The sequence below is a fragment of the Oncorhynchus kisutch genome, linkage group LG22 (genome assembly GCF_002021735.2).
Source record: "Oncorhynchus kisutch isolate 150728-3 linkage group LG22, Okis_V2, whole genome shotgun sequence".
Lineage (NCBI taxonomy): Eukaryota > Metazoa > Chordata > Actinopteri > Salmoniformes > Salmonidae > Oncorhynchus > Oncorhynchus kisutch.
The window spans coordinates 52,795,417-52,817,894 of NC_034195.2; the positions used below are offsets into that span (position 1 = coordinate 52,795,417).

At 42.0% G+C, this 22,478-nt stretch overlaps 1 protein-coding gene across 1 annotated transcript in view; it reads left to right on the forward strand.

Moving 5' to 3' along the window:
- Window positions 1-206: 206 nt before the first annotated feature.
- The window catches only part of LOC109887114 (homeobox protein aristaless-like 4), a 49,484-nt gene continuing 27,212 nt past the window's right edge, over window positions 207-22,478 (forward strand). The window contains exon 1 of the mRNA XM_031801593.1: window positions 207-863. Within this exon, the coding sequence (XP_031657453.1) occupies window positions 509-863 (355 nt within the window). The 5' untranslated portion in view covers window positions 207-508. The remainder of the gene's footprint in view (window positions 864-22,478) is intronic.

A 22,478-nucleotide genomic window follows, 5' to 3' on the forward strand; every position in this document is an offset into this window, starting at 1 on the left:
TGCACAAGATGTGCATTTATCAAAGCAGTCCTATTAACTCCTAATCAAATGAATGTCATGTGTTGTGTCTCCCTCGTGTTTACAAAGAAAACAAGAAAAAAATGTCCCTCTTGCTTGACCTCCCATTTTCCATCTCCATCTCTGTTGTCTGAATAATAACAGAGCTGGTTTGGCGCTGACTTTCACTAGTGTCGTGTGCAGAGGACTTTAGTGGGACCAGCAGTGGCATCGTCAGTAAAGCAACGGCATTTTGGTTCCTTACCCCGGTAAACCTTCAGGGGGTTTTCTTTGCATTCATTTGTTCAGTCTTCTGCAAGTCTCTGGAAAAAATCTAATTCGTTTTATAACCAACCCCAGATGCGGCAGTGTGTGTGAGAGTGTGTGTGTGCGTGTGTGTTCGCCAGTGCTTGAGAGAAAGGGTTCTTGCTGCAAGGGGAAAAGGAGAACGAAGAAACAAACGGTTTGGATTTTTTCAATTCCATTTTTTGGGGAGGTGATTTTTTTAGGAATGAACGCAGATACGTGCGTTTCATACTGTGATATGACATCCATGGATTCATATTATAACACGCCTTCGCCACACGGTAGGGATCAACAACCATCGGATCCCTTCAGAATATTCCAACCGAGTGAAACCAAATACAGCCCAACGTTCCTACCCAAAGGACAACAGGGTTACGAGGAGAAGTCTCGGAGTCCTTTCCAACAGGAGTGCCAGTCACTGGATGACGGCACAGAGGAGGGCAACAACTTCAACAAATACCACCTCTTCATGCAACGACCGACCTGCAAAACACCCCCGGAAGGCGAAAAACTCCACCAGGAAAGCGGAGGACACAACGACGAGTTCATCCCCTGCTATGGTGAGTTCCAAACGGTTCTGGAGCGCCGTTCGCCTGGGGAACAATCAACATCCCAAAGGTTCTTGAAACAAACGCGCTCAAAACTGGTGCCTTGACTAAAATCCCAAACATCCTATTCATATTTGTAACAGGTTCAAACATCCTTATTCATATTTGTAACAGGTTCAAACATCCTATTCATATTTGTAGCAGGTTCCACTCAAATAAAAAGTTATTTTTTAAATCTCATTTCGCGAGGCAACGAAAGCAAAATAAACGTTTCGGGGGCTAGGCCATCGTCTGTCAATCAGCACCCAAACAGAAAAAAAAAAGCAATGGATAGGTTACTGAACTAACAACCAGGAACCGCGTGGGCAAGGGGCCATAACAACAGTTACAAATGTGCAGATTTTATGAGGCCAGAGTGTAACTGGAGTTAGTTAGAGCGAACCCAGCATTGTATAAAATCCCTTAAATCCTCCATCTATCAGGAAGAGGAAGACGCATGCTATCTGTTAGAAACTACATGACCATAGATATTTTATGAAATCACGTTGTTGGTTGAGCTCAATGATTTTTATTTTTGTTGTCTGTGTTGATATGTTGATGACTTGACCTCAACAGCATACTGGCGTAGCCTAATAGTTTACGTTCGAATATCTACACTATACTTTCTTAACACATCAGCAAACATCACACACGAGGCGACCAACTTATCCAACTTATAGCACGCTGTCACTTTTGTTCAACACAAGTAAGGGGAGCTAATTAGACTGTGATTATGTTTATTTTTTATTTTGAATGAGCTATAAGGGATAGCGTAGGGGATAGCGTAGAGGATAGCGTAGAGGCTCCGACCAGTCTCTGAAATTTGACATTTAAGCAATAAACTGAAAACTATACGGTTCGATGATATATTGCACCACTTCTCACCAAAGGAATAGACTTCAACACACACACACACACACACACACACACACACACACACACACACACACACACACACACACACACACACACACACACACACACACACACACAGCTATGTCTTACTATACTTGGGAGGACTTTTTGATTCTCATTCAAAACCCAAAACCTGACCCTAACTCTTACCCTCATTTGTACTCTAACCTTAACCCCTAAACCTAACCCTAACTCTTAGCCCTAAACCTAACCCTAACTCTTAGCCCTAAACCTAACCCTAACTCTTAACCCTAAACCTAACCTCCAAACCCTAACTCTTAGCCCTAAACCTAACCCTAACTCTTATCCCTAAACCTAAACCTAACCCTAACTCTTAGCCCTAAACCTAACCCTAACTCTTAACCCTAAACCTAACCTCCAAACCCTAACTCTTATCCCTAAACCTAAACCTAACCTTAACTCTTAGCCCTAAACCTAAACCTAACCCTAACTCTTAGCCCTAAACCTAACCCTAACCCTAACTCTTAGCCCTAAACCTAAACCTAACCCTAACTCTTAGCCCTAAACCTAACCCTAACTCTTAGCCCTAAACCTAAACCTAACCCTACCTCTTAACCCTAAACCTAACCCTACCTCTTAGCCCTAAACCTAATCCTAACCCTAACTCTTAGCCCTAAACCTAAACCTAACCTCCAAACCCTAACCCTAATAGTTCTTACCCTAAATCTAACCCCTAAGCCTAAAATATCATTATTATAAGTGAAGACTGGTAAAATGTTCTCACTTCTCTGAAATGTAGTTGGTTTACTATTCTTGTGAGGACTTCTGGTACTACCAAGTGTAGTAAAACGTGTACACACACACACGCACGCCGTGCTTTGAGGCAAAATGACAGGCATCAAAGTGTAAAGTATACATTTGAACAATCATGCATGCATTATGGTTTTGGTTAGACACACATTTCTAAATCACGGCCTGCCATCTAAAACCATTGTCTTTATAAGATCTAACGATCCAATAGGAACACACGGGCAACCTGGCAGGGTAGAGTAAACTGATGTGGATGTCTTTTGGAAAGGATACCTTTTTGCTCCCTTAAAGTGACCAAAGAGTTCGTTTTCTCAATATATAAAAAAAATGATATTGCTCCAGTTCAGTTACATGAATAAGATATTAACGAAACAAACATTTAATAAACCCGGAGAATAGAAATCGTGTTTTAGAATGACACAGCTTTGAAGTATGATTTTAATAATCTCTCGGTACTTGCGTTTAGGTCCTAAACCATCAAGTCAAAATCCTACAGGCTAATGATTGAAATAAACTACAGTCTAAACTCGTTGTGCTAACTCTTTTCGCGCACGGCATTGATTTTTTTTTTTTTTGTGGGGGCAAAATGAACCAAACCTACATGCTTTGTTTCGTATGCCACATTCGTATTAAATTCACTGACTGTATGGCACAGCTATGGACAGCTGAAGACGCGCGGATTGACTTTCACCAAGGCCGCAGGACGCAAAGTAAACCACAAGATACTTAATAACGTGACGCTCTTTCGTGTTACACTGTTGTTCCAAGTTCATAGCAATTTAGAAGATTAGTTGTAGTAATATCATGACGACTCGACGGTGAACGGACGATTAGGGCATAATGATCATGTAAATTAGCATAACAGCACAGCGTAATGACTTTGGCAAGAGACGTGAATCATGTTCGAAACGGCAAAGAGTTGCGAATGCAATATAGGCCTGTCATTTCCTGGCCTGTCATTTCCTGGCCTGTCATTTCCTGGATTGATGCACTTCATTGTTAATCAAGTAAAAAACACACACATATATATATGTGTATATGTATATAAATAAATATATATATATATATATATATATATATATATATAGCAAAACTGAAACTAAAATAATCTAGTTTTGTGTTTAAACAGAGCCCAAAGAAAGGGAATAAAGGTATAATTATGCTCTCACGTCGTTTACATATTTGTTCCAGAGAATAACGTGCATTTAAATTATTCCAAAGCGACTGTTATAAAGATGTAATGACACAGTTTGTGTTGCTGATCCAATGCGCGAGACCTTTGGAGTGGTTGTGTCTTTTACAAGGCAGGGGACATTTTAAAGAGAAATTAAATCTAGATTCAATCTGACTTTAACAAAGGAAAAGCCTTTAAAACACCAAAAACAGAAACAGAAAACAATGATTATATCCTAATAATAATGTCATTTTAGCGCCACATTATTATGATCATTATTATCATTATTATTATTATTAGTGGATCTATTTGCACAGGAATAATTTATTTATTGTCTCAAAATGTAACTTAATTTTTTTATCTTAATAATATTTAAAAGAAAAAGTCAATTTGAGCTAATTCCTAAAAACAATAACTGCTGCGCGGACTATATACCGTTACCAACTGAACTAGTGCATAATAACAATAATAATTTGGTTTAATTTGCATTTAATTTCCAATAAAAATTCAATAACTTATAAAAGCGTGAATTCCAAATGACAAGCGTCAACATGACTTACAAAAACTAAAACCGAGGATCAGATTGTATTATAACGAGTTTCTGCCGTAACTGCCAGCACACAACCAGGCCAAAATACACCCCATAAAGCGAAAAGTAAACTGGTTTTCCCGTGACTGCAAACAATGGGAGTCAGGCCTTTTATACTGAGTTAAATCGTTATCTCACTGTGTATAGTGTGTGTTTTATTTCCTCAAGGTGAGAGCCAAGGTTAGAGTACCCCTCCATCGAACGAAAACATCTGGCAAAGTCCAATGACACAGCGAACCGTTTAAACTGCGATCATTAAATGCAATACGTTTCCCGGAGGAGAGCTCTGTAATGTTATTCTATAAAATGTTACAGCCAGATAGATAGATAGCTTCGGGGAGGATATAGTGTTGGGAGGTTAGCTAAAGCCTCAGGCATCAACTGGCTTGTGTTATCATGTGTGGGGTTTTGGTAGTCTACTCACCGGGAGGAGATATTGCACAACCTCGTATCGTAACTACATGCGCGTCAACGGTTTATTATTAATGACATGGGAATGGTATGGTGCACTTTTCAAGTGTTGGAGGACAATGGGCATTCCTTTTTTAGTTCATTATGACACGTCTGCTAACGCACGCACGCACGCACACACACACACACACACACACACACACACACACACACACACACACACACACACACACACACACACACACACACACACACACACACGCACACGCACACACACACACACAACATGATTTCTTGGCAGTGAAGGTGCAGTATATCCCCGCTATATTCACACCTATCTTGGAACACAGGCAGACAGCCGTCATGCTGAGGCAAAAATAACCAATTTTCTCACAGTTGCCATTTAATGTACTTTTCTACTTTCTGACTTAACAAGTCTTTATCGCTGTTCATTGGCTTTGCTCTTTTCACATATTTCGGGAATATTTACAACGATTTACCTCTCCTTAGACACTGACAACAACAAATCAACTATATTGCTCGTCTTATACCAGGCATTATCATCATTTAACGAGGCTCGTTCACACCCACAGAGCATTTGCGCAAAATGGTACTAACGCTTCGAACACACCGACAGTGTTTCACGCAAAATAGTACGCAGCATCATCTGGATATGTGTGCAACAAAAGTTCCACATTCACCTTCAGCTACCATTTCTGTCAAGCCGTCTACGCATACAGTTTGACGCATATTGTTAGATAAATCCAACAACTGCACCATACCGAACGCACTGCAACTACCTCATGCAAACACAATGCTGCAAGGCAAACGCAGCGTTTTCATTGGAAATGAATGTAATTCTGGTGTACCAAAAATGCAACTACGCTGTCGGTGTGATCGACGAGTAACACTACCAAAGATATGGCCTTAGGCTTGGTCGTATACACGCGCTAAAGGCTAGTGCACTCAGGCAATGCATGGGACAACAGGACCACGGGACGTTATAGGAGCTATAGATGAAAACCTCTATGGTCTGTACCTTTGGGACTGTGAGCCTCAACCTATATAAACTTGTACCTGACCACAGACAACAATGACTGAGAGCAAACCACCGGTGGAGCTGATGGCGTGCTAGCAGAGCAGGAGTCTGCAGGAATGTCGACCAGGCCGTACCCAGCCACACAGCACTACAGGAGAGTTAGCTACCCCCATTAATGCAAGCCAGATGTGTATTCATGTGTCCCAAATGGCACCCTTTTCCCTATACAGTGCACTACTTTTGCCCAGTAAACCCTAAGTAGGGTACTATATAGGGAATAGGGTGCCATTTGGGATGCTGGCTGTAAATGACTTCTATAGTTATTATTTGAGACTCCACAACACGGTCCCTCCAAAGCCACAGAGACTGTCAGATGGACCGTGAGATGACAGAGTGGGACTGGTGTACGTAACCCCGTTTCACCAATGACCCCAAGTAAATAAACCAAACGTCAGAAATGGGTTTCGGGTTTTGGAGCGCCGTTTTGAGTGATTTAGGGAGAACGGTGTGTGAGTGTGTGTGTGTGTTTGTGTGTCTTGGGGGAGGGGGGGGGGACACGTCACGTCGCCACTGGCAGGCAATGTTTACATCCACATATCGTCTTGCATCATGGGTCTCTGAGGTTGTTTCAGTACTTTGATGTGGGATAATGTTGTACTTTTCAGCCGTATCTGGAGAAAGGTGAAGAAAATACTCACATGTCATGCCCTCTATTTTGTTTCAGGATTTACTGACATTATGCGTCTTCAGAAGATACTTTCGATAACAAGTTAGTTAGCTAGTTGTGAACACTGCATCTGAGATCAACTGAGGGCTAAGTGAAACATCTGGATAACAGAGAGCTGATCTCCTCATCATAATGACATGACTCTCGCTTAATGTAATCTGGCAACGGCTGTGGGAAAAGACTACACAACACACTGTTACTGTGTGATACTGATGGTACACCTACCACAATGCCTTGTGTTCAGGGACTCAATGTCCTGACCTAGAGACCATTTATATGGTAATAAAACACATTATGAAAAAAATGACTTGAAGTGGAGGTTTAGATGTAAGATTTTGACTAATCATATTTATCTTGTTTTAAATATTATGAGACGGTAGAATTCACCACAGATGGATGTTTTCATCATTACATTCTGCACCACTACGACTTGGAGGACACACCACAGATTTTGTCATTGAGTGGATATGTGTTTCTCAGCAGTAAAATAATATAACATCTCCTGGCTGTGTTGTGATGGCCTCCTGCCAGAGTTGGACACTGTGGATATGTGCTAGAAGAAGAACACGGAAGTGATATTGCCGATAGCGAACACATTGGATTGATAGTACTGAGAGACAGAGTTAAGTGTCTGCATGGGAATATATTTGTGCCAAAATTATGTCCAATAGAAACAAACTATGGACAGTGTATGACAAATGCACATAGTACATAGTCATGGAACACTGGTCACTTTAATAATGAAACATAATAATGGAACACTGGTCATTTTAATAATGGAACACTGGTCACTTTAATACTGATACACTGGTCACTTTAATAATGGAACATAATAATGGAACACTGGTCCCTTTAATAATGGAACATAATAATGGAACACTGGTCACTTTAATAATGGAACACTGGTCACTTTAATAATGGAACACTGGCCACTTTAATAATGGAACACTGGCCACTTTAATAATGGAACACTGGTCACTTTAATAATGGAACACTGGTCACTTTAATAATGGAACACTGGTCCCTTTAATAATGGAACACTGGTCCCTTTAATAATGGAACACTGGTCCCTTTAATAATGGAACACTGGTCCCTTTAATAATGGAACACTGGTCCCTTTAATAATGGAACATAATAATGGAACACTGGTCCCTTTAATAATGGAACACTGGTCCCTTTAATAATGGAACACTGGTTACTTTAATAATGGAACACTGGTCCCTTTAATAATGGAACACTGGTCCCTTTAATAATGGAACACTAGTCACTTTAATAATGGAACACTGGTCACTTTAATAATGGAACACTGGTCTCTTTAATAATGGAACACTGGTCTCTTTAATAATGGAACACTGGTCCCTTTAATAATGGAACACTAGTCACTTTAATAATGGAACACTGGTCACTTTAATAATGGAACACTGGTCACTTTAATAATGGATACACTGGTCTCTTTAATAATGGAACACTGGTCACTTTAATAATGGAACACTGGTCTCTTTAATAATGGAACACTGGTCACTTTAATAATGGAACACTGGTCACTTTAATAATGGAACACTGGTCTCTTTAATAATGGAACACTGGTCCCTTTAATAATGGAACACTGGCCACTTTAATAATGGAACACTGGCCACTTTAATAATGGAACACTGGTCACTTTAATAATGGAACACTGGTCACTTTAATAATGGAACACTGGTCCCTTTAATAATGGAACACTGGTCCCTTTAATAATGGAACACTGGTCCCTTTAATAATGGAACACTGGTCCCTTTAATAATGGAACACTGGTCCCTTTAATAATGGAACATAATAATGGAACACTGGTCCCTTTAATAATGGAACACTGGTCCCTTTAATAATGGAACACTGGTTACTTTAATAATGGAACACTGGTCCCTTTAATAATGGAACACTGGTCCCTTTAATAATGGAACACTAGTCACTTTAATAATGGAACACTGGTCACTTTAATAATGGAACACTGGTCTCTTTAATAATGGAACACTGGTCTCTTTAATAATGGAACACTGGTCCCTTTAATAATGGAACACTAGTCACTTTAATAATGGAACACTGGTCACTTTAATAATGGAACACTGGTCACTTTAATAATGGATACACTGGTCTCTTTAATAATGGAACACTGGTCACTTTAATAATGGAACACTGGTCTCTTTAATAATGGAACACTGGTCACTTTAATAATGGAACACTGGTCACTTTAATAATGGAACACTGGTCTCTTTAATAATGGAACACTGGTCCCTTTAATAATGGAACACTGGTCTCTTTAATAATGGAACACTGGTCTCTTTAATAATGGAACACTGGTCCCTTTAATAATGGAACACTGGTCTCTTTAATAATGGAACACTGGTCTCTTTAATAAGGTTTAGATGCTGTTTTACCCACTTTATATGTAAATACTGTATTATAGTCAAGGCCAATCCTATTTAACTATTGCTGTACATATATTCTATAAATGTATTCTTCAGATATACTACATATTCTATCCACATACTGTCCATCATGTCTATACATTCCATCATGTATTTATATGTACAGAAGAGTGTGCAAGGCTGTCATCAAGACAAAGGGTGGCAACTTTTGAAGATTCTCAAATATAAAATATATTTTTTATTTGTTTAACACTTTTTGGGTTACTACATGATATGATTGGGCTGGGCGATATGGCCGAAATCTCATATTCCGATATAGGTCATTTCATATCCCGCTAATGATACAAACCACGATATAGGTCATTTCATATCCCGCTAACGATACATATCACGATATAGGTCATTTCATATCCCACTAACGATAAGTATCACGATATAGCACATTTTCTGTAAATTCAATGAATAAATAGTTTATATAAAATAATCACATGTAAAGGCTCATTTCTTATTACATTTTGAATTATACTCAACAAATAAAAGGTACTTACTCATATTTGGTTATTTCTCCTTTCATTTAGAACCTTTGTGCAAATGTTCAATTAAGCATGTAAAAAAATACAGTTGAAGTCTGCAGTTTGATCAAACGTAGTGCACTATATAAGGAATAGGCTTCTATAGGGCTCTGGTCTAAAGTAGTGTACTATATAAGGAATAGGCTTCTATAGGGCTCTGGTCTAAAGTAGTGCACTATATAAGGAATAGGGTTCTATAGGGCTCTGGTCTAAAGTAGTGCACTATATAAGGAATAGGGTTCTATAGGGCTCTGGTCTAAAGTAGTGCACTATATAAGGAATAGGGTTCTATAGGGCTCTGGTCTAAAGTAGTGCACTATATAAGGAATAGGCTTCTATAGGGCTCTGGTCTAAAGTAGTGCACTATATAAGGAATAGGGTTCTATAGGGCTCTGGTCTAAAGTAGTGCACTATATAAGGAATAGGCTTCTATAGGGCTCTGGTCTAAAGTAGTGCACTATATAAGGAATAGGGTTCTATAGGGCTCTGGTCTAAAGTAGTGCACTATATATAGGGAATAGGGTTCTATAGGGCTCTGGTCTAAAGTAGTGCACTATATAAGGAATAGGGTTCTATAAGGCTCTGGTCTAAAGTAGTGCACTATATATAGGGAATAGGGTTATATAGGGCTCTGGTCTAAAGTAGTGCACTATATAAGGAATAGGGTTCTATAGGGCTCTGGTCTGAAGTAGTGCACTATATATAGGGAATAGGGTTATATAGGGCTCTGGTCTAAAGTAGTGCACTATATAAGGAATAGGGTTCTATAGGGCTCTGGTCTAAAGTAGTGCACTGTATAGGGAATAGGGTTCTATAGGGCTCTGGTCTAAAGTAGTGCACTATATAAGGAATAGGGTTCTATAGGGCCCTGGTCTAAAGTAGTGCACTGTATAGGGAATAGGGTTCTATAGGGCTCTGGTCTAAAGTAGTGCACTATATAAGGAATAGGGTTCTATAGGGCTCTGGTCTGAAGTAGTGCACTATATAAGGAATAGGGTTCTATAGGGCTCTGGTCTAAAGTAGTGCACTATATAGGGAATAGGGTTCTATAGGACTCTGGTCTAAAGTAGTGCACTATATAAGGAATAGGGTTCTATAGGGCTCTGGTCTAAAGTAGTGCACTATATAAGGAATAGGGTTCTATAGGGCTCTGGTCTAAAGTAGTGCACTATATAAGGAATAGGGTTCTATAGGGCTCTGGTCTAAAGTAGTGCACTATATAAGGAATAGGGTTCTATAGGGCTCTGGTCTAAAGTAGTGCACTATATAAGGAATAGGGTTCTATAGGGCTCTGGTCTGAAGTAGTGCACTATATATAGGGAATAGGGTTCTATAGGACTCTGGTCTAAAGTAGTGCACTATATAAGGAATAGGGTTCTATAGGACTCTGGTCTAAAGTAGTGCACTATATAAGGAATAGGGTTCTATAGGGCTCTGGTCTAAAGTAGTGCACTATATAAGGAATAGGGTTCTATAGGGCTCTGGTCTAAAGTAGTGCACTATATAAGGAATAGGGTTCTATAGGGCTCTGGTCTGAAGTAGTGCACTATATATAGGGAATAGGGTTCTATAGGACTCTGGTCTAAAGTAGTGCACTATATAAGGAATAGGGTTCTATAGGGCTCTGGTCTAAAGTAGTGCACTATATAAGGAATAGGGTTCTATAGGGCTCTGGTCTAAAGTAGTGCACTATATAAGGAATAGGGTTCTATAGGGCTCTGGTCTAAAGTAGTGCACTATATAAGGAATAGGGTTCTATAGGGCTCTGGTCTAAAGTAGTGCACTATATAAGGAATAGGGTTCTATAGGACTCTGGTCTAAAGTAGTGCACTATATAAGGAATAGGGTTCTATAGGGCTCTGGTCTAAAGTAGTGCACTATATAAGGAATAGGGTTCTATAGGGCTCTGGTCTAAAGTAGTGCACTATATAAGGAATAGGGTTCTATAGGGCTCTGGTCTAAAGTAGTGCACTATATAAGGAATAGGGTTCTATAGGGCTCTGGTCTGAAGTAGTGCACTATATATAGGGAATAGGGTTCTATAGGGCTCTGGTCTAAAGTAGTGCACTATATAAGGAATAGGGTTCTATAGGGCTCTGGTCTAAAGTAGTGCACTATATAAGGAATAGGGTTCTATAGGGCTCTGGTCTAAAGTAGTGCACTATATAAGGAATAGGGTTCTATAGGACTCTGGTCTAAAGTAGTGCACTATATAGGGAATAGGGTTCTATAGGACTCTGGTCTAAAGTAGTGCACTATATAAGGAATAGGGTTCTATAGGGCTGTGGTCTAAAGTAGTGCACTATATAGGGAATAGGGTTCTATAGGACTCTGGTCTAAAGTAGTGCACTATATAGGGAATAGGGTTCTATAGGACTCTGGTCTAAAGTAGTGCACTATATAGGGAATAGGGTTCTATAGGACTCTGGTCTAAAGTAGTGCACTATATAGGGAATAGGGTTCTATAGGACTCTGGTCTAAAGTAGTGCACTATATAGGGAATAGGGTGCCATTTGGTAGTCTGCAGTTTACATACACCTTCGCCAAATACATTTAAACTCAGTTTTTCACAATTCCTGACATTTAATCCCAGTAAAAATTCCCTGTTTTAGGTCAGTTAGGATCACCACTTTATTTTAAGAATGTGAAAAATCAGAATAATAGTAGAGACAATGATTAATTCAGCTTAAATTTTTTTCATCACATTCCCAGTGGGTCAGAAGTTTACATACACTCAATTAGTATTTGGTCGCATTGCCTTTAAATTGTTTAACTTGGGTCAAACGTTTCGGGTAGCCTTCCACAAGCTTCCCACAATAAGTTGGGTGAATTTTGGCCCATTCCTCCTGACAGAGCTGGTGTAACTGAGTCAGGTTTGTAGGCCTACTTACTAGCACACGCTTTTTCAGTTCTGCCCACAAATGTTCTATAGGATTGAGGTCAGGGCTTTGTGATGGCCACTCCAATACTTTGACTTTGTTGTCCTTAAGCCATTTTGCCACAACTTTGGAAGTATGCTTGGGGTCATTGTGGAAGACCCATTTACAACCAAGCTTTAACTTCCTGACAGATGTCTTGAGATGTTGCTTCATAATTTTCCGTCTTCATGATGCCATCTATTTTGTGAAGTGCACCAGTCCCTCCTGCAGCAAAGCACCCCCACAACATGATGCTGCCACCCCCGTGCTTCACGGTTGGGATGGTGTTCTTTGGCTTGCAAGCCTCCCCCTTTTTCCTCCAAACATAACGATGGTCATTATGGCCAACAGTTCTATTTTTGTTTCATCAGACCAGAGGACATTTCTCCAAAAAGTACAATCTTTGTAGTCTGGCTTTTTTTTAATGGTGGTTTTGGAGCAGTGGCTTCTTCCTTGCTGAGCAGCCTCCCAGGTTATGTCGATATAGGACACGTTTTACTGTGGATATAGATACTTTTCTACCTGTTTCCTCCAGCATCTTCACAGATGATTTGCAGTTGTTCTGGGATTGATTTGCACTTTTCGCACCAAAGTACGTTCATATCTAGGAGACAGAAAGCATTACCTTCCTGAGCGGTATGACGGCTGCGTGGTCCCATGGGGTTTATACTTGCATACAATTATTGTTTGTACAGATGAACGTGGTACCTTCAGGTGTTTGGAAATTGCTCCCAAGGATGAACCAGACTTGTGGAGGTCTACAACTGTTTTCTGAGATCTTGGCTGATTTCTTTTAATTTTCTTTTAATTTTCCCATGATATCAAGCAAAGAGGCACTGAGTTTGAAGGTAGGCCTTGAAATACATATAGGTACACCTCCAATTGACTCAAATGATGTCAATTAGCCTATCAGAAGCTTCTAAAGCCATGACATCATTTTGTGGAATTTTCCAAGCTGTTTAAAGGCACAGTCAAATTAGTGTATGTAAACTTCTGACCCACTGGAATTGTGATACAGTGAATTATAAGTCTGTAAACAATTGTTTGAAAAATTACTTGTGTCATGCACATAGTAGATGTCCTAACCAACTTTCCCAAACTATTGTTTGTTAACAAGACATTTTTGGGATGGTTGAAAAACGAGTTTTAATGACTCCAACCTAAGTCTGTCAACTTCCGACTTCAACTGTAAAAAAAATAAATAAAAATGAATTTATGAAAAAAGGTAAATAGAAAACACTTCAACTATAGTAGCAAACAAAATAAATATAGATATAAATATATAATATATATTTTTAGGGGCTTGCCTGTTTTGCATGTTATTTTGGCATTAATACGTGTCACATATCACACACGTACCTTTAGCACCAACTCACGACTCGCGACGGTGTAAATTGAGGCCTTTGCGGATGTAAGTTGTAACTGCAGCTGTTATCTCCTTCCATCTTCGTGATTCTTTGCCATATGCTGTGCCGCGGGCAAAAGCCTCTTGCAACGTCTGAGTCGGGGGTTTGTTTTGAGCCCTCGACTGTACTTTCTGGGTTCTCATCCGTAGACTCTCTCCGTACTGTTTCACATGATTCCTTCGTAGGTGGTACAAAAGCGACATCCAAAACTACGAAACATATTGCCGTAAAGAGTGTGATTTGCGACACAACTAAATAAACGATAGAGCTTTTCTATCGTCACACGATATATATCCAGCCCAACCATATGTGTTATTTCATAGTTTTGATTTTTATTTTATTCTAAAATGTAGAAAATAGTAAAAATAAAGAAAAACCCTGGTGTGTCCAAACTTTTGACTGGTACTATAAGTACTCAGACCCTTTGCTATGAGACTCAAAATTGAGCTCAGGTGCATCCTGTTTCCATTGATCATCCTAATAAATGTTTCCACAACTTGATTGTAGTCCACCTGTGGTAAATTCAATTGATTGGACATGATTTGGAAAGTCACACACTTGTCTATATAAAGATCCCACAGTTGACAGTGCATGTCAGAGCAAAAAACCAAGCAATGAGGTCAAAGGAATTGTTCGTAAAGCTCTGATACAGGATTTTGTCAAGGTACAGATCTGGGGGAGGTCCCCAAGAACGCAGTGGCCTCCATCCTATTCTTATCCATTCTTATTGGAAGAAGTTTGGAACCACCAAGACTCTTCCTAGAGCTGGCCGCCCAGCCAAACTGAGCAATCGGGGGAGAAGGGCCTTGGTTAGGGAGGAGACCAAGAACCCGATGGTCACGCTGATAGAGCTCCAGAGTTCCTCTGTGGAGATGAGAGAACCTTCCAGAAGGACAACCATCTCTGCAGCACTTCGCCAATCAGGCCTTTATGGTAGAGTGGCCAGACAGAATCCACTCCTCAGTAAATGACACATGCCAGACCACTTGGAGTTTGCCAAAAGCCACCTAAAGGACTCAGGCCATGAGAAACAAGATTCTCTGTGGGGATGTGTTTTGGTGGCAGGGACTGGGAGACTAGTCAGGATGGAGGGAAAGATGAATGGAGCAAAGCACAGAGAGATCAAATCAAATGTATTTATAAAGCCCTTCGTACATCAGCTGATATTTATTTTATTTTACTAGGCAAGATCAGTTAAGAACAAAATCTTATTTTCAATGACGGCCTTGGAACAGTGGGTTAACTGCCTGTTCAGGGGCAGAACGACAGATTTGTACCTTGTCAGCTCGGGGGTTTGAACTTGTGCCGCTCTAACCACTAGGCTACCCTGCCGCCCCAAATCTCAAATTGCTGTACAGAAACCCAGCCTAATACCCCAACAGCAAGCAATGCAGGTGTAGAAGCATGGTGGCTAGGAAAAACTCCCTAGAAAGGCCAAAATCTAGGAAAAAACCTAGAGAGGAACCAGGCTATGTGGGGTGGCCAGTCCTCTCCTGGCTGTGCCGGGTGGAGATTATAACAGAACATGGCCAAGATGTTCAAATGTTCATAAGTGACCAGCATGGTCCAATAATAATAAGGCAGAACAGTTGAAACTGGAGCAGCAGCACGGCCAGGCGGACTGGGGACAGCAAGGAGTCATCATGTCAGGTAGTCCTGAGGCATGGTCCTAGGGCTCAGGTCCTCCGAGAGAGAGAAAGAAAGAGAGAATTAGAGAGAGCACACTTAAATTCACACAGGACACCGAATAGATCCTTGATGAAAACCTGCTCCAGAGCGATCAGGACCTCAGACTGGGGCGATGGTTCACCTTCCAACAGGACAACGACCCTAAGCACACAGCCAAGACAACGCCAGAGTGGCTTTGGGACAAGTCTCTGAATGTCCTTGAGTGGCCCAACCAGACCCCGGACTAGAACCTGATCAAACATCTCTTGAGAGATCTGAAAATAGCTGTGCAGCGACACTCCCCATCCAACCTGACAGAGCTTGAGAGGATCTACAGAGAAGAATGGGAGAAACTCCCCAAATACAGGTGTGCCAAGCTTGTAGCGTCATACACATGAAGACTCAAGGCTGAAACCGCTGCCAAAGGTTCTACAACAAAGTACTGAGTAAAGGGTCTGAATACTTATGTAAAAAACAACAACATCCGGTTTATATTTGTTTAAACATTTGCAAAATCTTCAAAAAAACAGATTTTACTTTGTCATTATGGGTTTGTGTGTAGATTGATAAGGGATAAAAAAAACAATTGAATCCATTTTAGAATAAGGCTGTAACGTAACAAAATGTTTCAAATGCTCTGTAGGAAAGTCTGTACTTAGTGATCATGTAATCATATTGTCATGATTTATTGCACTATTTTATGTGAACAGCGTTCCTCATCCCTTAAAACCCCATTTAATTACTTCCCTTACAAAAAAATACAAATAAAAATGGTAATTAGATTTTTCACATGTGAGAAAGTAGCTCAAGGTACGTCAAGGTACGTCAAGGTACTCACCCACAAACAGTATCCCCTGTATTCCTGACTCACCCACAAACAGTATCCCCGGTATTCCTGACTCACCCACAAACAGTATCCCCGGTATTCCTGACTCACCCACAAACAGTATCCCCTGTATTCCTGACTCACCCACAAACAGTATCCCCTGTATTCCTGACTCACCCACAAACAGTATCCCCTGTATTCCTGACTCACCCACAAACAGTATCCCCTGTATTCCTGACTCACCCACAAACAGTATCCCCGGTATTCCTGACTCACCCACAAACAGTATCCCCGGTATTCCTGACTCACCCACAAACAGTATCCCCGGTATTCTTGACTCACCCACAAACAGTATCCCCGGTATTCCTGACTCACCCACAAACAGTATCCCCGGTATTCCTGACTCACCCACAAACAGTATCCCCGGTATTCCTGACTCACCCACAAACAGTATCCCCGGTATTCCTGACTCACCCACAAACAGTATCCCCGGTATTCCTGACTCACCCACAAACAGTATCCCCGGTATTCCTGACTCACCCACAAACAGTATCCCCGGTATTCCTGACTCACCCACAAACAGTATCCCCGGTATTCTTGACTCACCCACAAACAGTATCCCCGGTATTCCTGACTCACCCACAAACAGTATCCCCGGTATTCCTGACTCACCCACAAACAGTATCCCCGGTATTCCTGACTCACCCACAAACAGTATCCCCGGTATTCCTGACTCACCCACAAACAGTATCCCCGGTATTCCTGACTCACCCACAAACAGTATCCCCGGTATTCCTGACTCACCCACAAACAGTATCCCCGGTATTCCTGACTCACCCACAAACAGTATCCCCGGTATTCCTGACTCACCCACAAACAGTATCCCCGGTATTCCTGACTCCCCCACAAACAGTATCCCCGGTATTCCTGACTCACCCACAAACAGTATCCCCGGTATTCCTGACTCACCCACAAACAGTATCCCCGGTATTCCTGACTCACCCACAAACAGTATCCCCGGTATTCCTGACTCACCCACAAACAGTATCCCCGGTATTCCTGACTCCCCCACAAACAGTATCCCCGGTATTCTTGACTCACCCACAAACAGTATCCCCGGTATTCCTGACTCACCCACAAACAGTATCCCCGGTATTCCTGACTCACCCACAAACAGTATCCCCGGTATTCCTGACTCACCCACAAACAGTATCCCCGGTATTCCTGACTCACCCACAAACAGTATCCCCGGTATTCCTGACTCACCCACAAACAGTATCCCCGGTATTCCTGACTCACCCACAAACAGTATCCCCGGTATTCCTGACTCCCCCACAAACAGTATCCCCGGTATTCTTGACTCACCCACAAACAGTATCCCCGGTATTCCTGACTCACCCACAAACAGTATCCCCTGTATTCCTGACTCACCTACAAACAGTATCCCCGGTATTCCTGACTCACCCACAAACAGTATCCCCTGTATTCCTGACTCACCTACAAACAGTATCCCCGGTATTCCTGACTCACCCACAAACAGTATCCCCGGTATTCCTGACTCACCCACAAGCAGTAGCCGCGGTATTCCTGACTCACCACAAACATATATTCTATTCCCAGTATTCCTGCCTGCTGAGCTCTCTCTCTTTCTCAATTTAATTCAATTCAATGGGCTTTATTGACATGGGAAACATATGCCAAAGCAAGTGAAGTAGATAATATACAAAAGTGAAATATCCCCGGTCTCTCTCTGTCTCTGTCTGTCTGTCTGTCTCTCTCTGTCTCTCTCTCTCTCTCTCTCTCTCTCTCTCTCTCTCTCTCTCTGTGTCTCTGTCTCTGTGTCTCTGTCTGTGTCTCTGTCTCTGTCTCTGTCTCTCTCTCTCTCTGTGTCTCTGTCTCTCTGTCTCTCTCTCTCTCTCTCGCTCTGTGTCTCTGTCTCTCTCTCTCTCTCTTTCTCTGTCTCTCTGTCTGTGTCTCTGTCCATCTGTGTCTGTGTCTGTCTGTCTCTCTCTCTCTCTCTCTCTCTCTCTCTCTCTCTCTCTCTCTCTCTCACTTTGTCTCTCTGTCTCTGTCAATTCAATTCAATTCAATTCAAGGGCTTTATTGGCATGGGAAACATGTGTTAACATTGCCAAAGCAAGTGAGGTAGACAACATACAAAGTGAATATATAAAGTGAAAAACAACAAAAATTAACAAAAATCTGTCTCTGTCTCTGTCTCTCTCTGTCTCTCTCTCTCTCTCTCTCTCTGTGTTTCTGTCTCTCTGTCTCTGTCTGTGTCTGTGTCTGTGTCTGTGTCTGTGTCTGTGTCTGTGTCTGTGTCTGTGTCTGTGTCTGTGTCTGTGTCTGTGTCTGTGTCTGTGTCTCTCTGTGTCTGTGTCTCTGTCAATTCAATTCAATTCAATTCAAGGGTTTTATTGGCATGGGAAACGTGTTAACATTGCCAAAGCAAGTGAGGTAGAGAATATATCTGTCTCTGTCTCTGTCTCTCTCTGTGTGTCTGTCTCTGTTTCTCTGTCTCTGTCTCTGTTTCTCTGTCTCTGTCTCCCTGTCTCCCTGTCTCTGTCTCTGTCTCTGTCTCTCTGTCTATGTCTCTGTTTCTCCGTCTCTCTCTCTGTCTCTCTCTCTGTCTCTCTCTCTGTCTCTGTCTCTCTGTCTCTGTGTCTCTGTTTCCCTGTCTCTGTCTCTGTTTCTGTCTGTGTCTCTGTCTCTGTCTGTGTTTCTGTCTCTGTCTCTCTCTGTGTCTCTGTCTCCCTGTCTCTGTCTCTCTGTCACTGTCTCTCTGTCTCTGTCTCCCTATCTCTGTCTCTGTTTCTCAGTCTCCCTATCTCTGTCTCTGTCTCTCTGTCTCTGTCTGTGTCTGTGTCTCTGTCTCTGTTTCTCTGTCTCTGTCTCCCTATCTCTGTCTCTGTCTCTGTCTGTGTGTCTGTCTCTGTCTCTGTTTCTCTCTCTGTCTCCCTATCTCTGTCTCTGCCTATCTGTCTCTGTCTCTGTCTGTGTCTGTGTCTCTGTCTCTGTTTCTCTGTCTCTGTCTGTGTTTCTCTGTCTCTGTCTCTGTCTCTGTCTGTGTCTCTGTCTGTGTTTGCTCCCTGCTGTCTTGGCGAACACAGCCATGACACTTTTCTCTGGATGAGTAGCCAAGATTCCATTGCATTGGCTCCAAATTTTGTGCATAGACAGAAACGTGTGTGCGAGCGAGAGTGTGTGTGTGTGCGAGCGAGAGTGTGTGTGTGTGTATGTGTGTGCGAGCGAGAGTGTGTGTGTGAGTATTGTGGGGGGAGGGCCTTACGTCTCAATAATTCTCATTCAAAAAGTAATCTGCATACACACATAGACTATCATTCACATAAACTACCGTTCACAAAGAATATCATTCCCCTTTTCTGTGAAGGTTTATCTGTGAAGGTTTATCTGTGAAGGTTTATCTGTGAAGGTTTATCTGTGAAGGTTTATCTGTGATAAGCAGCAGACTTCCTGATTTAGCGAAGGTCAGACGTTTCATCCCAGTCAGAAACAGAGAGAAAACATCAAAGTGTAATTTAACTGTCAGTAAAGCGGTAGGGTGCCCTCTTTTATAGGATGAGATGGGAAGGGTCAACTCAAGGCACATAAAATAAACACTATAAATTAGCTACCTGGGGAATGACCCTAAAGAGGGGAGGCTTTTAAAAAAGAGAGAGATACCAGTTAACCCACTGTTCCTAGACCAGTTAACCCACTGTTCCTAGACCAGTTAACCTCACTGTTCCTAGACCAGTTAACCCACTGTTCCTAGACCAGTTAACCCACTGTTCCTAGACCAGTTAACCCACTGAGAGATACTGTTTTTAATAAGTCATAGTACCATAGACATCAACCCTTTCTCTACTCTGACTTCATTCTAAAGTGGCACAGTTTCTTCTTGATTAGTCTTTTCGTTGATTTAACTCAATATAGTTCAGTCAGACCAGGAATGAATGAATGTGTCTGTCTGTCTGTCTGTCTGTCTGTCTGTCTGTCTGTCTGTCTGTCTGTCTGTCTGTCTGTCTGTCTGTCTGTCTGTCTGTCTGTCTGTCTGTCCCTCTGTCCCTCTGTCTGTATATCTGCCTTTCTGTCTGTCTGTCTGTCTGTCTGTCTGTCTGTCTGTCTGTCTGTCTGTCTGTCTGTCTGTCTGTCTGTCTGTCTGTCTGTCTGTCTGTCTGTCTGTCTGTCTGTCTGTCTGTCTGTATATCTGCCTTTCTGTCTGTCTGTCTGTCTGTCTGTCTGTCTGTCTGTCTGTCTGTCTGTCTGTCCCTCTGTCTGTATATCTGCCTTTCTGTCTGTCTGACTGCGAGTTCAGGCTCAGATGTGTTCCGTACAGTGTTAGAGGAGGCTCATCTCCCAGATGTATCTGAGGACTACGGAGAGATCAATCCAAGCGACTGGTTTCTACAGGAATGCAAGATTCCGTGGCTGTGTGGGGGGGGGGGGGAAACACTCCTGACTTGAACGAAGCTATTCATTGTTCCACATTTAAGTAATAAAACAAGCATGAAATTCAAAATGAGAAAAGTCCCATGTTGTTTTTACAAGATATTAACCTTGGTAACAGTCAAACATTTAACTTGGGAGGTATTTCACGTGTTACATTTGTCAGAATCTGACTAGTAAGTAAAGGTTTCCTCCTTCAGTTGTTAAAATGTTTCAGAAAGAATGAATGTAACCGATGTGATTTGAGAGTCAACGTTCTCTGAACGTTTCAAAACGTTGCATCCTGCTGAACACCCCCCCCCCCCAGGTGGATCACAATCACGGCTCGCCATTCTTTTGTGTGAAATTGCACAAACTCATAATGATGGGATATCACTTCGCTCTGAAGCAGCGAGGGTCTGAAGCTGGCAGCGAGGGTCTGAAGCTGGCAGCGAGGGTCTGAAGCTGGCAGCGAGGGTCTGAAGCTTGCAGCGAGGGTCTGATTAGCCATCATTTTCACACTCAACTTTGGGACACCTGTACACAGTAGGGAGGTGCTTTTGTGACATCAAGCAAAATCTCTGAAACTAAAAACAAAATTCTTAGTATTGCAAAATAAAATAATGATATTGAAAGCAAAATATACTGTTAATTAACTCAAAAATATATTATTGCAGGATAATCTATTTTGAAACTTGAGAAAAAATGTTTTGTAAATGAATGCAAAACCTTTTTTTTCTCCCAGTGAAGCATTTTCAAAGACATCACGTATCATGTTCACTGTCTTCAAACTCCCTGTCATAGATGAGCCATAGATGTGCAAGTAATTCCACATCTTTTATAAAGTGAAACCTTCACAAAAAACAGGTAAACAGAAACCTTCCGTGACGCACACAAACACAGAAAATAAATAATTACCCACCAACACAGGTGGGAAAAAAGGCTGCCTAAGTACGATTCCCAATCAGAGACAACGATAGACAGCTGCCTCTGATTGGGAACCACACTCCGCCAAAAACAAAGAAATAGAAAACATAGAATGCCCACCAAAATCACACCCTGACCTAACTAAATAGAGAAATAAAAAAGCTCTCCAAGGTCAGGCCGTGACAGTACCCCCCACCCCCCCCCCCCAAAGGTGCGGACTCCGGCCGCAAAACCTGACTCTATAGGGGAGGGTCCGGGTGGGCATCTATCCTCGGGGACGGCTCCGGTTAGGGACGTAGCCCCCGCTCTGCACGCTGATCCCTCCGCTTCCGTGGAACCGGATCGTGGATCATCGTCGGAGGCTCTGGACTGGGAATTCCCGCTGGAGGCTCCGGACTGGGGACCGTCGCTGCAGGCTCTGGGGAGCCGCCTCTCGGGCTTGGGGAGCTGCCTCTCGGGCTTCCATGACCGGGTCTTGTCCCCTGCCAATATCTCCTCCCCGGTCCAGCTCGTCCTCCAGGTTGGCGCAAACTGCTGGGTCTTTTTGTGGTTGTGGTTCTGTCACGTTCACTGTCTTCAAGCTCCCTGTCATAGATGAGCCAAGGAGCAGCGTGCTTGTAGTTCCACATCTTTAATAAAGTGAAACCTTCACAAAAAAACAGGTAATCAGAAACTGAGCGTGACGCAACCATGGCACACACAAACACACACAGAAAATAAATAATTACCCACCAACATATGATGGGAAAAAAAGGCTGCCTAAATATGAATCCCAATAAGAGACAACATTAGAGCTGTCTCTGATTGGGAAC